This window comes from Chlorocebus sabaeus, chromosome 27, assembly GCF_047675955.1.
Source record: "Chlorocebus sabaeus isolate Y175 chromosome 27, mChlSab1.0.hap1, whole genome shotgun sequence".
NCBI lineage: Eukaryota > Metazoa > Chordata > Mammalia > Primates > Cercopithecidae > Chlorocebus > Chlorocebus sabaeus.
The window spans coordinates 14,675,099-14,688,916 of NC_132930.1; the positions used below are offsets into that span (position 1 = coordinate 14,675,099).

Sequence of the window (13,818 nt, forward strand, 5' to 3'; positions counted from 1 at the left end):
CCATCTGTCTAGCTGCTACCTACTAAGGTCTTGGGACACTTTGGAGTACAGCTGCCAAACTGCCAAAAGAAAAATCTTGCCACCCTCAAGCTCAGGATAAAAATTAAATACAGTGTTTAAAATAGCCCATAGTGTGTTATTAGGAGTGTTCCAATCAGTGTTAAAATGAAATGGGATTGTCAGTACTTGGTCTTTATGTTTTTATTCCCGTATTATGATTGTGCACAATTCTTTAAAATTTAAAATGTTTCAATGTTATTTTTAAATATACATTGCCAAGATCTGATGACTATGGTACTTTGATGTCGCTTCACAGTGTCTCCCTCAATTGGTCTCAATCCTCCTCGTGGACAGAAATACTCTGGCAGATGACTCCTATGACCCTCAACTGTCAAGTCCCCAGATTCACATCTGGGTTCGCTTTACCTAACCTTCTATGGCATTTATTGTTAATGACTATTCCCATTTTATTTGATGATCTTCACTCTGTTTTCCATACTGCCTGGATTCTCTTCATGATTTTCTGATCATTTTACCTCTTTTTTAGATTCTCCTTATTCTGTCCTCTAAACATTGGGTTTTCCTTGCTGCAACCTCCTTTGCCATCTTTTCTCATGTTACCTATGATTATGATTATGATGATGATGATGATGATTAGATAATCTCTTCTATTTTTTGTGCTTGGCTAACAAGTATGAAATGGTGTTTCCCAAATATACCTTTGTTCTTCCTCCATCTAGCTCACACTACTACCTCATTTAAAACCTAGACTAAAAGTTTCATGTGTACTTTGTCTCATTTCTCTTTATAGTACTTATCACTTTGATTTGTACTTGTCTCTTTTGATGGGGGCTCCTTGGAAAGTAGGAGCAATTCTGTTTTTTTTTTTGTTTTTTTTTTTTTTTAAATCTCTAATGTCTACCCTAGTGCCTATTATATAGTAGCCATAAAATCTATTGAATAAGTGAGGCATGATTTTCTATGACTCTGTGGTACAAGAGTGACAAAGTTTTTATTTTTCATCTTTGTTTAATTTTAAAGAATGGGTCACTCAGTTACCAGCTTTATTATATTTGTGCATAAAGGTTAACTGTCGACATTATTGCCGGAAGCGTCTTTCCACATTACAAATTGGTTTACATTGTTTCACCATGTAAAATCCTTTTATTATTTTCTCATTGCATATTCATCCTTCACAGTGTAAGTAAAATGTCTCTTCCTTCAGCTTGTTCACACTGATTTCTTTCAGATCACTTATTTAGAAATCTATAATGCTGTGTACTCTATGACTTCTAGAATAGTAATGTGTATATACCTGGTTCTGCCCTATACTATACTTTTTTTAGCACATTTACGACATATTTTAGGCTTTATATTTTTTACTACTTCTCATAGTGCAGTTGATGTGGATCACACTCCCCAAAACTCTTTTCAACTGAAGTAGGGCAAAAAAGTAGATGCATTCTGGACCTGAGTGATATGGATTGTGACTCCTGGTATAGATGCATCCAAATGTGGGAGGCACATAGACAGAGATCTCTGCCTGTAGATTAGGAACCATGAAGAGATCTCAAGGCCCTGGTTAGTGCTTGGACAGATGATTGTCTCCTACACGCTTCTATGTCTGTTGCTTTTTAAAAGTTTGATAGCAGAATACTGAATTGTGGATTTAGGGGTAGGCATCCCCTCCCTACCTCCCTTGCCCTCTCAGAGTTTGAGTACATTAAAGCATATCCGTGTGCCATTGCAGCTCTGTATCTCTGGCTACTGGTCATCCTAAGAGGAGCAAGCTCGTAGATGAGGATAGGAAGGAATTATATATAGCTAGAAGAGGGGTTGCATTATACCAGGAAACATTGTTTTGAAATTTTATCTTGAGGGATCAAGGGATGTTTACCCTCAAAATGACTAATTATAAACTTGAATGTGGTAATTAGTATGTAAAATGCTAAGATTGAATTGGATTTTTTCCTATTTTTACTTCTAATTAGAATAAAGTTGTCTTTATGAAGATATCTAAAAAACTAGGAGACATCAAGTTTTGATTTGTGAATGTGTCAATGTATAAACTAAGAAATGTGTCATGTACACCTAGAAAAAATATACTTAGAGTTAAGAATTCAAATTTGGCATGGTCTTAATGTTTGGTCAACTGTGCAAGTAGAAATTGCAGGAAGGGGAATACTTTCAGAAGGCTAATGGTAGGAGAGCAACAAAAGGGCCTGTGGTTATGTGGGTTTACTGAAGCCAGTTGAACATGTGTGTACCACCTGACCTGAAATGTTGAAGGCTTTATTACTAGTAACATGCAGGGAAGATAAAGTGAAATATGAGAAGGAGGTAAAAGTAAAGGCATAGGTAGTAAGAAGGTTGTAGTCGATAAGAATGTCAGCCAGGCAATTGGTATGTTTTATAATGTAAACATAAATCCTCCAAGTAATGCAGTAAAAAAAAAAAAAAAAAGAATGAATATATAAATTTATAAATATGTAAGCCAGAGTGCTAGATTTTAAGTATCTTTATATTTTAAAGCAGGAGTTCTCTATATCCAATGTTTCCTTTGTATAATAAATGTTTGGTAATCTTCCCTTTAGTGTCCTGAGATAATCTATTGTACTCATTACAAATTAATACCCTAATTAAAATATAAAAATAAAGGGAACGTATACATTATTAGCATGTAAATGCTGGGAAACTCCTATATGTCTGAAGATGATGAACATAGATTCTTAAACCTGTGAATGGAATCTCCGTAGATGTGGCAGCTACTAATTCAGAATGCTATAAGCATGTACCTGTTGTTTTCACTTAAATGATATTTCAGCATTACTGTCATTGGTGAGATGGTGCACAACTTCTCAGGAAGTTCTGACTAAGACAGCACAGTCATCTTTTTTTGTTTATATGGCAGTCAGATTCGTGGGGAAATATGTTATAACCATTTAAACATTTTGATATTTTTGACGTTTTGATTTTATATTACATTGGTATGAAATATACATTAAGCCGAGTTAGATTCTCTTCCGTAAGAGCCAGTCATCCAAAATATGCTATTATTTTAATGCTTTACCTTATATCCGAACCCATCATCTGCCAATGTAGACCCCTTTACCCTCTGGGTTTTTCACATCTTGAAAGAAATTTAACCACTGAGGGGACTCATTTAAATAGGCTTCACTGAGAGATCCAAGTTTGGAAAACAGTTACTTTTTATGCAGTAATATTAGAAAAAGATGGTCTTGTTTCTTCCTCAGACCTACTGTAATATGGAAGATCTGTTTACTTTTTATTAGGATTCTTTCTAGCTCTTCTGACTGACACATAAACTGCTGTTATCTTCTGATTATGTACACAGGGCAGACAGTGTTTTTCACTTTGCATATGTTACCCAAGAAAATCTTTGTTTTTCCTCAAATTACATGTGAGAAAACCATCATGGGAAGGCTTACATATGTGTCTGGAATAAAATTAACTATAGTAGTTAAGATCTGGGGCTTTAAAGTCAGATAGGTTTGGGTTGCACATCTCTGTTCCTCACCTTAACCAGCCATGTGACTCAAGGCAAGGGGCTAAAACCTTTGTGATTCTTAGGTTTCCTTACATGTAAAATATGAATAATAATATCTAGTGAAGAGTGTGATTGTGAAGTTTGAAAGTGGTAACTGATTTAAAGCATCCAGCATATATAATGCCTGATACATAATTGTTATTCCATAAATGGCAACCGTTATTGGGATCAAAAGTATCTCAAAGCTTTCAAGTAGTAGACTCAAAAATTATGTAAAGCCAGACATAAAGGGAGTGCTTATTTTATAATTAGTTTTACCTTCAAATACATCTAACTTCAATTTGAAGACAACCAACTTATGAGTTAGTTAACAATTGAATTATAACTTTGGCAAATTGTGGGCAGTTACGATCTTTGCCAAATCTTTTAGAAAATTATTTGAAGAAAAGTAATACTGATATAGCACAAAATATTATATCTGGCTTTATGAGGACTCATTTTGTCTGTGAGTCTTTCTGTTAATATGTTTTTTTTAAATTTATGGGCCATCAAAGGAAATGAGATAATTTATTTGCCAAATATTTATTGAGCATTTATTATATACTCAATAGTATGCTGTGAATAGGGGATATATAATAGGAAACAAGATGTGTATTTGTCTTCAGGATGTATGGCCTCATGGATTTTTTCTTTCCTTCTTTATTCTTGCCATTATTATAATGAGTTAGCTTGCTCCAATAAGCACAGAATGCAGAACTAGATTTCTCTTTACTGGATAAGAAGCAAGCATCTGGTAATTTACATTGGAAGCAGACAATTTATTTTCTTATCTGGAACTAGGAATTGTTGATGACTTCTGATATGATATGTTCGTAGCAAGGGAAACCAGTATTAGGGAGGATGCGATATATTTATGTAAACTTGTGATTTTATTATCAATTACATTATGATGGATCATACAAGTATGATGCTTTTGATATGCTCTTTCCTGTTTGTCTTTAGCCTCATTACTTTAAACAAAAGCAAAAAGCTCAAGTGCTGTGTGCTTTATATTTTGGATGGTTTGAAAGAGTTGAATTGACTTTTACATGACTACAACACTAGGAAAGCAGCACTGACATCTTCATGTCAGAGCTTCTTTTCTTATTATTTCAATTATGCTATTTTCAGTGTACTGAGAAAAGGTTTGAATTTCCCATATGCCTCTGTTGCTACATTTTATTAACTGATTGACATATTTTGATCAGCACAAACTTTTCTGTGAGGCTTTGATTGTAATTCTAAAACTTGTTCTTTTTAACTCTATGCTAAGAATATATGCTGCATTTAAAATTATGATTGCCTAAATCAAAACGTATATGGATGAATGTTCTTCACAGAAATATATTGAAGATATCATGTAATTTCTTGCTAATTGGCCTATTATGTCAATAGTTAATATATAATATTGACACGTAATGTTTTTGGTATTTCCACTAATAGTTAAATATAGGCTATTCAGTACTATTTTGTAAATTATTTTAATGTTTTCTATAGAAGTTACATTTTATAATTTTATATTGATTATGAAAATATTAGCTATGAGGTATTCACTAGTATTGATCGAAATTAGGAGTTTGATCTTGTTGGGATAAACAAAGGATTATGATTAAGTTATAATTATTATTTAGTAATGGACAATATTGTTTAATGGATTTTTAAAACCATTTAATTGCATATAAAAATAAAAAGGTTTCCCTAAACAAACCAGTATGTTATCTAAAAAAGAGGATAGAGGATTGAGTTGGTGGTTCATGCCTGTTCATCCCACCACTTTGGGAGGCAGAGGTGGGAGGGTAGCCTGAGATCAGAAGTTTGAGGCTACAGTGAGCTATGATTGCACCACTGCACTCCAACCTAGGTGACAGAGTGAAACCCTGTCTCAAAATAAAAATAATAATAATAATAAAGTATTGTACAAGGTGTAGAATGTATTGTACAAAGGGTAGAATTCTGAGATTTTTTTTATCAAAAGAAAAGTACTTCTGATTTTTAAAAATAGTTGAGTAAAAGATAGGTATTCCTGCATTATTAATTTATATAGTAAATGTTATTATATGCTTAATAATTTTCTAGGTCTTAGGGTATCTTTTGTGTAGTCATAGTGCTATTACTGTATAACATAAGATATGATTGTGTATAATGGTGCCTACAGATCTTTTCAAAGGGATTTTTTAAAATTTATAATTATAAAAAAATCGTTATCTTCATATATTTTCCATTTGATTTGGAATTTATTTTTTACAGAGCGTCCTCTTCACTACAAGGAAAATGTACTGGAGCAAGTGCTTCGGTGGAGTTCATTAGCTGAACCCGGCTCTGCTTACCTGGTGGTGAAGAAATTCTTAACTGCTGACACAATTAAACACTGCAGTGGTAGGTGTCATTACTTCACATTGCAGCTATGATTGAAAATTCAGGTGGTTAAAGGGTAATTAACATGGCACAAGTAATATTGGAAAATGTGAAAAATGAGTAGCTAGATACAGAATGAACTGACACAGTACATAGATAAGAAAGAAGAATATATGGACAGGAAGATATTTTCCCAGTGTGTTGCTCTGAGGTAATAGTTGACTAATTTGATTGTACCAAGTTTAAGTTTTTGGAAATAATAGTTTGTTTTTAAAGGTTGTTTACCATGCTTATGCTTATGTATTTTACTAATTTTTAGATTGAGGGCAAGTCATCTCAGTGAACTACATTTACATTGGAACACTTTCTGGGCATTAAAGGAATGCTAAGTGTATAGGCTCTGAGACAGAGTGCTTGCTATACATCTCACATTTTTGTGATGATATTGTAAAATAAATACTTACAAAATAGAATACCTCCAATAAGAATACTTCCCATTCAACTGGAAGGAGATAGTGCACATTTAAGGTTAATTAAGTTAGCTAGCACAAGTGAACTATATAAGACCATTTCTGAACCTCTATGAGGTCTCAGAAAATTTTTATTTTGAAACTTATTCTTCTGTTGTGTTGTTATCAACTGAAAGATAAAAAAAAAAAATCAGCCACTATTGTATACAATCCAACTCAAAAAGCTAAGGATTGAAATTTACCATTACTTTTATGATTAATATTAATAATAACAGTTATTATTTCTTAATCGCATATCAGCAGAGCTCAATACACATCAAAGCTTATTTCAAGTGTTTTTTAACTTCCTTGTAAGTTCTATTATCTTTCAAATTTTACAAATGAAGGGAAGAGAAACTCAGAGAACTTAAGTAATTTGCCTTATATTATTCAATTACTAAGTATTGAATTGAAGAACTGATTGGCATACCTCCTAATTTTAATTATGTGAAAAAACGTGGAGAGGATGGCACAGCTCTTCAGTGCTGTAAACGTACTCAGTATCATTGCAGATTCTCTAGTTAATAGTCATAATTCAGAGCTCTTAATTGTACCAAAGCTTACCGTATAAATTTCTGATTTAATGACACTGTCGTGTATATCTTATATACTTTACTTACATGAAAGTACTTTTACAAAATGCAAGTAGTATGACAACTTTCGTGTCACTGTGTTCTTATAAGCATCTAAAAAACCAAAACAGATATTAACTCTTTATACTATAGAAATGTAACCTTTCAGAGACCTTTATCCTGTTTGAAATATTTTCATGCGTTTACATATGATTTTGACCATATACTGCCTGTGCCGCCTTAATGTTTGCAATAAGATTTCTCTGTACTCATGTGAATGCACATGTATGAATGCACATGTCATAAAGTAGTGGCTCTCAGCTAGCAATGATTTCCCCTCCTTTCCCTCCCCGCCCACAAGACGTGGAACATATAGCGTCTTGAGACATTTCTGACTGCCACAACTTGGATATTGGGTAGGGAGGCAGGGCTTCTGGTATTTACTGGGTACAGACCAGGGGTCAATGCTGATGTTGAGAAATCCTAATTTAGATAATCTGTGATATCTGTTCTAATTCGTAAATTCAGCTATTCTTTCATTATCTTTCTATTGAATTTTTTCTTTGTTTCTTTTCTTCCAATATTCCTCTGAAATATCTGTAATTCTCCATGTTGCAAAATGTTTAAAACCTACACCTAGACATAATACCTTTGCTGTTGTGTGAAAGCTAGTAGGCTGTCTATGTGAATAAAAATAGATAAGAATTAGATCCTAAAAGGCCATGTTATAAGTGGAGGTTCTGTATGTCTGAGGGTGAGGGTAAACCAAAACAAGTTCACCGTTAAATGCTATTAATCTTCAGGGCACTGCTGGGGGTGGGTAGCAAACAACCCAACAAGGTGTAGATTGCGCTGATTTAGAGCAATCATAACTGAGTAAAACATTTGTTGTGTAAGGGCAAGAAGAAATGGTGCAGTGACAGCCGGTACATTAGCTGTATCCACAAATGGGGTAGGAAGATTCGGTGTATTGGTGATGTTCCACCTATCCCATTGCATCTTCTAGATGGAGATATGAGTGTGTCCTTCTGTTTTAAAGCATCAAGCCTCTGTAAGATCTAGACAACGCATCTTGTATAAAAGAAGAAAAAAAAAAAAAAAATAGGGAAGAACTAAAGAATCCAAGCAGAAGAAAGCAAGCTGAAGGCTTAAGTGATGTTTCAGAGATTTGGATGAAATATTCTTTGGTTTTTGTTGTTGTTTGTTTTGAGATGGAGTCTTGCTGTGTTGCGTAGGCTGGAGTGCAGTGGTGTGATCTCAGCTTACTGCAACCTCTGCCTCCCAGGTTCAAGTTATTCTCCTACCTCAGCCTCTTGTGTAGCTATTATTATAGGTGCTCATCACAATGTCTGGCTAATTTTTGTATTTTTATTAGAGACCGACTTACACCATGTTAGCCAGGCTGGTCTCGAATTGCTGACCTCAAGTGATCCACCTGCCTTGGCCTCCCAAGGATGAAATATTCTTTGGAGTAAAGTGTCAGTAAACTTCTGTGTCACTCTCTTACCCACTTCACATCTCTAACAGGGTGGGGGCCATAAAACTTACCTCTGTCCCTGAACTATCCCTGCTGCCTCATTTTCTCCAACAAATATGCATCTTGTTACTGTACCAGGAACTTTGCTTGAAAAAAAATAGTGCTTTAAAGGAAAACCATCAGTTAATATATTAATTGGATCATTTCATATTTGTAGTTATGTAGTCTGGTCAAAAATAAGAGAACCTGTAAATGTCTAAAGTACTCTTATTTTCCAGTCCATAAAATTTTTATAAGTATCGAATTAGAGTTTGATTTATATTCAGATTGTAAAAGCAAAATAATCTCTTTCATTACAGTAGGTTCTCCATTTGTTTGAATTTAGGCTTGCCCTTTAAAGGAATCTATAATATTTTTAAAAAATCAATTTCTTAAGTCATAATTTTTTCTTATGGTTGTGACTTAAAGCAACCTCTACTTTATTAATACCTCTTATGAGGCATACTTTGTGATAGACTTTTGATAATTTCATTATTCAGTCTAATTTATTTTTGTCTTGGCAAATGTCTCCTAAATCAATCATAATAACTACCTACTCCAGAGTTATTGCTCCATTCATTACCTCTACCACACCTTAAAATTGATATCTAAAAGGAAAATGATGAAAATAAATCAAATATGATTTCTCTGTCAGTGTGTTAGCAGATAAACTAGAATCATCTCAGTAATATTCAATTGTTCCTCAAAGAAAAATGAGAATAATGTTAAAGATTTATTTTCCTTTCTTAAGAATTTCTTATTCTAACCTGGGGCCGAGTAGAAATCGTCAGAATTTGAAAAAAAAGGGGGAGACAGTTGGTTGCAACCACATTTCTTCTCAGTAACAAATAGCTAATATGTTAACATTTTGTTAAAACATAGGGTTGCCCTATAATGTCCATTGTACCCTACACCCCGACACTAGATACCTAGTTGCCACAAATTTTACTCTGTCCCTACATTTATAATTTCTCTCTACAGCTTGCATTTCATTAGTTTTAGGAGTTTTTTCCTGATATATGGAACAAATTATAACCATATACTTTGCTTGACATTATGTTTTCACCACTTCCTTTTAAAGCAAGAATGTTATATAAAAATTTTTTATAATTAAGGGGTTTTAATTTTCTCAATTTTCTTTCTTTATCCAAACTATTTAAAATGTGGACTTCACACATAAGAATATATTTTAGAATCTAGCACTTAATTTCTGCTCCTACATTTAAGGTAAGGAGGCAACATAATTTACTTTTATGGAGTTAGATGGGAGTAAGTACATTTTCTATTGCCTCTACTTAAAAATTATTTGTGTTTTTCAAAGGCATTTGATTTCTTAGGAACATTTTGTGCCATTGCCATTATTGTAATAAAGAGCTGACTAACTTGAAAAGAAAGGTAATAGTCCTCAATTTTTTTCTACACCATGTATTATGACTGAAGTTTTAAGATAGGGAGAATGAAACTTCATTTACATTGCTATTTAGACAGTGTCGTAGCTTACCTAATTAAACCATCATTATATTTTATACTAAACTTCATCATATCTATCACAAGCAAACCATAAATGTATAGCTTCTGTAAGGCTCCAGAATAATCTTAAGTTGTATAAGTCTTATTTTAAGCACTAAAGTTTTTTGAAAATTATCCCAATAGAATATGATACATGAGAATGAAATTTTAATGATCTAAATAGGAGAGAAATACTTATATCTAAAGATATAAGATGTAACTCAAATGCATATTTCTTTGAATTTCTAAGTTTAGATTGCTGTATATGACAGATGCTATGGAATTAAATTTGCATTAGAATAGTGTAATTCAAAATGCAACTGCTTCAAGTAAATTCAGACCTGGAAAGCTGAGCCATTCACTATCTATGAACTTAAAAAAAGAAAAGACAATTTCAACAAATATAATAATAAATTTACCTAGCTGATATAATTTACATTTCACTCCCCATCATGTTTTCTTAAAGCCAAAGATGTACAAGATATTAAAGTAAGACCTAGGCCACTTAAATTGGAAGTTTTTCTTTTTTCTTTTTCTTTTTTTTTTTTGAAATTGATGATAGTCACTGATATTTACTATGGAGTAACAATGCCCTGACATTTTCTAAAATATAATTCTCTGGTAAGAAACCATATTGGTAAATTTGTATTAACTCTCTGTATCATGCAGTAATCTATAGAACATTTAAGGTATTTAAATTTAAGAGTTTTGTTAAGCATTATCTATACCCAGAAAGAACAGAAATTCTAAATTTATGACAACTGTTGAAATATCAGAGTAAAAACAGCGTGAAATAACAGACTACTCTAGGTCAGGATGTTTATGAAGAGCTTTCAATCACAGAAAAGTACTTCAGCTGGATGATCGTAGACATCTCTTCTTACACTGAATGTATCCTATTCAAGGAAGTGTCATTTCTTGGTTAGTTTTTCTTGTACATGCTATCCTTCTTTAACAAGGCTATATTTTACTCTTTTACTCACTAAAAGTACATGTTGAATAAACTTTAAAAATATATAGATATATGAAACAGTTTATAACTGAGCAAGTACTAACCAAATTTTAGAGGACTGCCAACTCATTTTTATCTAGGTAGTTAGGGAATGCTTTCCAGAGTATATATCATCAGATCATTACCATAAAAGCTGGATTTAGTTCTTGGTATTTTGGTTTGGATAACTCCTGGGATATTAAGATAGGGATACTAGAAGAGCTTGCTGGTTGGGAGTGATGGATGAAGCCACAGAATTCAGTTTTGGATGTGCTGAGCTTTAGGGGTCTGACGTGTGTTTGAGGATATATGTCTAGAAGGGAAATAAATACCTAAACCTAAGGAGCTCATTGTGTGGAAGGTGGTTTTTAACCTTGGCAGAATACTAAGTCATGCAATTTTAGTGTTAGAGTAAGAATATCAGAGACACAACACCAGCATTTAAAGAACAGATGTAGCAAGAGAGGCCCTGTGAAGGAACAATCAGAAAAGTTTCAAGAAAGAAAGAGAGCAATGCCAACGTAAATTATCAAAGGAGTAATTTTTAGGGGGGAAAAAAAAGAGTGCTTAATAGTGTAAAATGATGCGTGAAACCAAGAAAAGTCCCTGGACATGTATTGTTATTGTGGTTGATAGTGATGGTGGTCATGGTAATCATGACTATTACTTAGAAGTATCCCAGGATATAAGACAGAATTCCATGTTAGATATTAAGAGACCTGAATTCGTATTCTAGCATAGTTGCTTTCTAATTTTGTCACATAATTGTGAGCCACAGTTTTCACATTTGTCAATAAGATGATATAACCTGTCTTCCCTACTTTGCAAAGTTTCATGAGAATCACATGAAAGAAAATATATGAACACTGAAAACTCCAGTGTTATCTCCGCATTTATTACAAGTATGCTGAAAATTATACATTCATTTAGTATAAAAGAAATATATCACTTATACTAAATTATATTTTAGAAATGTTTATTATAATTCAATATAATAATGAAAACAGTATAGGAAAACAATTTTCTGCTTTCTGCAATTTACTGTGTTAGTAGTAAAATGGCAAAAAAAAAAAAACTGTCACTTTTTTATTCAATCCTGTTCTAGTAGTAACTGTATTTATAATTTAACTGTTTATAAATAATTTAATTATAGAAGGATGTCAACAGACTGCTTGTTTTGTTAACCACTGCTACTTCAATATAGTCTTCCTTCAGTATCCATGAGGAAGTGGGTTCCAAGACACTGCCACGTCTCCCGCCACCCCCACCCCGTGCCACCTGCTTGTGGATACCAAAATCTGCAGATGCTCAAGTCCCTTGTATCAAATGGCAGAGTATTTGCATGTAATCTATGCATATCCTTCCCATGCTTTCAATCATCTGTTTACTTATAATACCTAATGCAATATAAATGCTACATAAATTGCTATGCTGTGTTTTTTTCTATTTGTATTTTACATTGTTATTCTTTGTTTCTCAAATACTTTTTTGATAATCTGTTGGTTGAATTGATAGATGTGGCATCCATGGATACAGAAGGTCAACTGTATGAATAACATAAGGGAGAATAGATTGGAGTGAAGGGGGCATACTTGGCTTATCCTAAAGAACAGATTAGTTTCTTGAGGTGTTACAATGTGTCTATTAGTCTTAAAAAGATGCCCCTCCATTAGTCTTCTAAAAATAAACCTTCAAGTGTTAATGAGAGAGAGAGAGAAAGAGTTGGGGGGGGGGGGGAAGGAGTATACTTTCAAGCAGCTATTATGTCCAGTTTGGTTTCTTCTTAGTTGTAGCATTAAATTTTACCAAAATGCATTTTAAGTGAATATCATACAGTGAATGAAATATATCAGTAATTCTCCCTCCTTAAAATTATAATAATGCATCTATACAATCAATTCTGAAGAGAAGAAAATATGCACAATTTTGAATTTGGAAGGGCTTTTTAGATGTTGTCCTGCAAATATTGCAAAATTACTTGATCTTGGAATAATTTCAAGGGGGTTGCTTCTCAAGGAAACTGCCCATTTGTGCCCTTCTTCACTTAGAGGACATGGGGCAGGTAGAACTTGGAACAAAGAACTTTTTAAGATAAGGCATAGCTCTGAGGAAATAGTCTTTGCCAGCAAGAGAAGAGGAGAGACACATGCACACCACAAAAAATAGATCAATTTGTTGTGTATTTCCTTGTCACTGATCAGATAATATATGAGAGATAACAATAGTTCATAGTTACTGTGAATTTACTATGTGCACTGGGCTAAATGCTTTACTTACATTATTTTATATCATTTTCCTACTTATCTTAGGGTTGTTTACTACTAACAAATGGAGAAACTGAGATGGAGAGGTATTACGTAACTCTTTCAAGGCGACCTGCTGATAAGTGGAGAAACAGGTGTTACAGTCAAGATCTCTCCGTATCCAGCTTATATATTCTGTCCTAAACCCCTTACTATCCTGAAATCAAGGATAAATCAGATATCAGGTTTTTAGACTCTTAGAAACTCAATCTATAAGTCATCAGACTTTTGTAAAGGTAGTTATTTCTGTAGTGTTTGCCTTAGGCTCTGCAACACAGAGAAAAATTATGTTCACCCTCCATTAATTAAACAAGGACTTACATTCTTCTTGTTCTGTGCCAAGCGCTCTTCTGAGCAATTTATATACCACATCCACTGGGTAAGTACTGTATGTATTCTCATTTTGCAGATAAGAGAATTGAGATTTAGAGATTACTGCCTGCAATCTAGCAGAGAATGTGGTTGTCATTCAAGCCCAGGCAGTCTAGCCCCAGAATGTGCTGTTAGTCACTGTAT

General features: G+C 33.4%; 1 protein-coding gene across 6 annotated transcripts in view; it reads left to right on the forward strand.

The window, feature by feature from the left end:
• Window positions 1-13,818, forward strand: part of ARAP2 (ArfGAP with RhoGAP domain, ankyrin repeat and PH domain 2) — a 239,471-nt gene that overhangs the window by 133,015 nt on the left and 92,638 nt on the right. For all 6 annotated transcript variants that reach the window (XR_005243943.2, XM_008017680.3, XM_008017677.3 and 3 more), the window contains one exon: window positions 5,795-5,923. Coding sequence is in view for 5 of the 6 variants with exons in the window: in XM_008017680.3 (XP_008015871.3) it covers window positions 5,795-5,923 (129 nt within the window). In the remaining variant the exon portion in view is untranslated. The remainder of the gene's footprint in view (window positions 1-5,794; window positions 5,924-13,818) is intronic.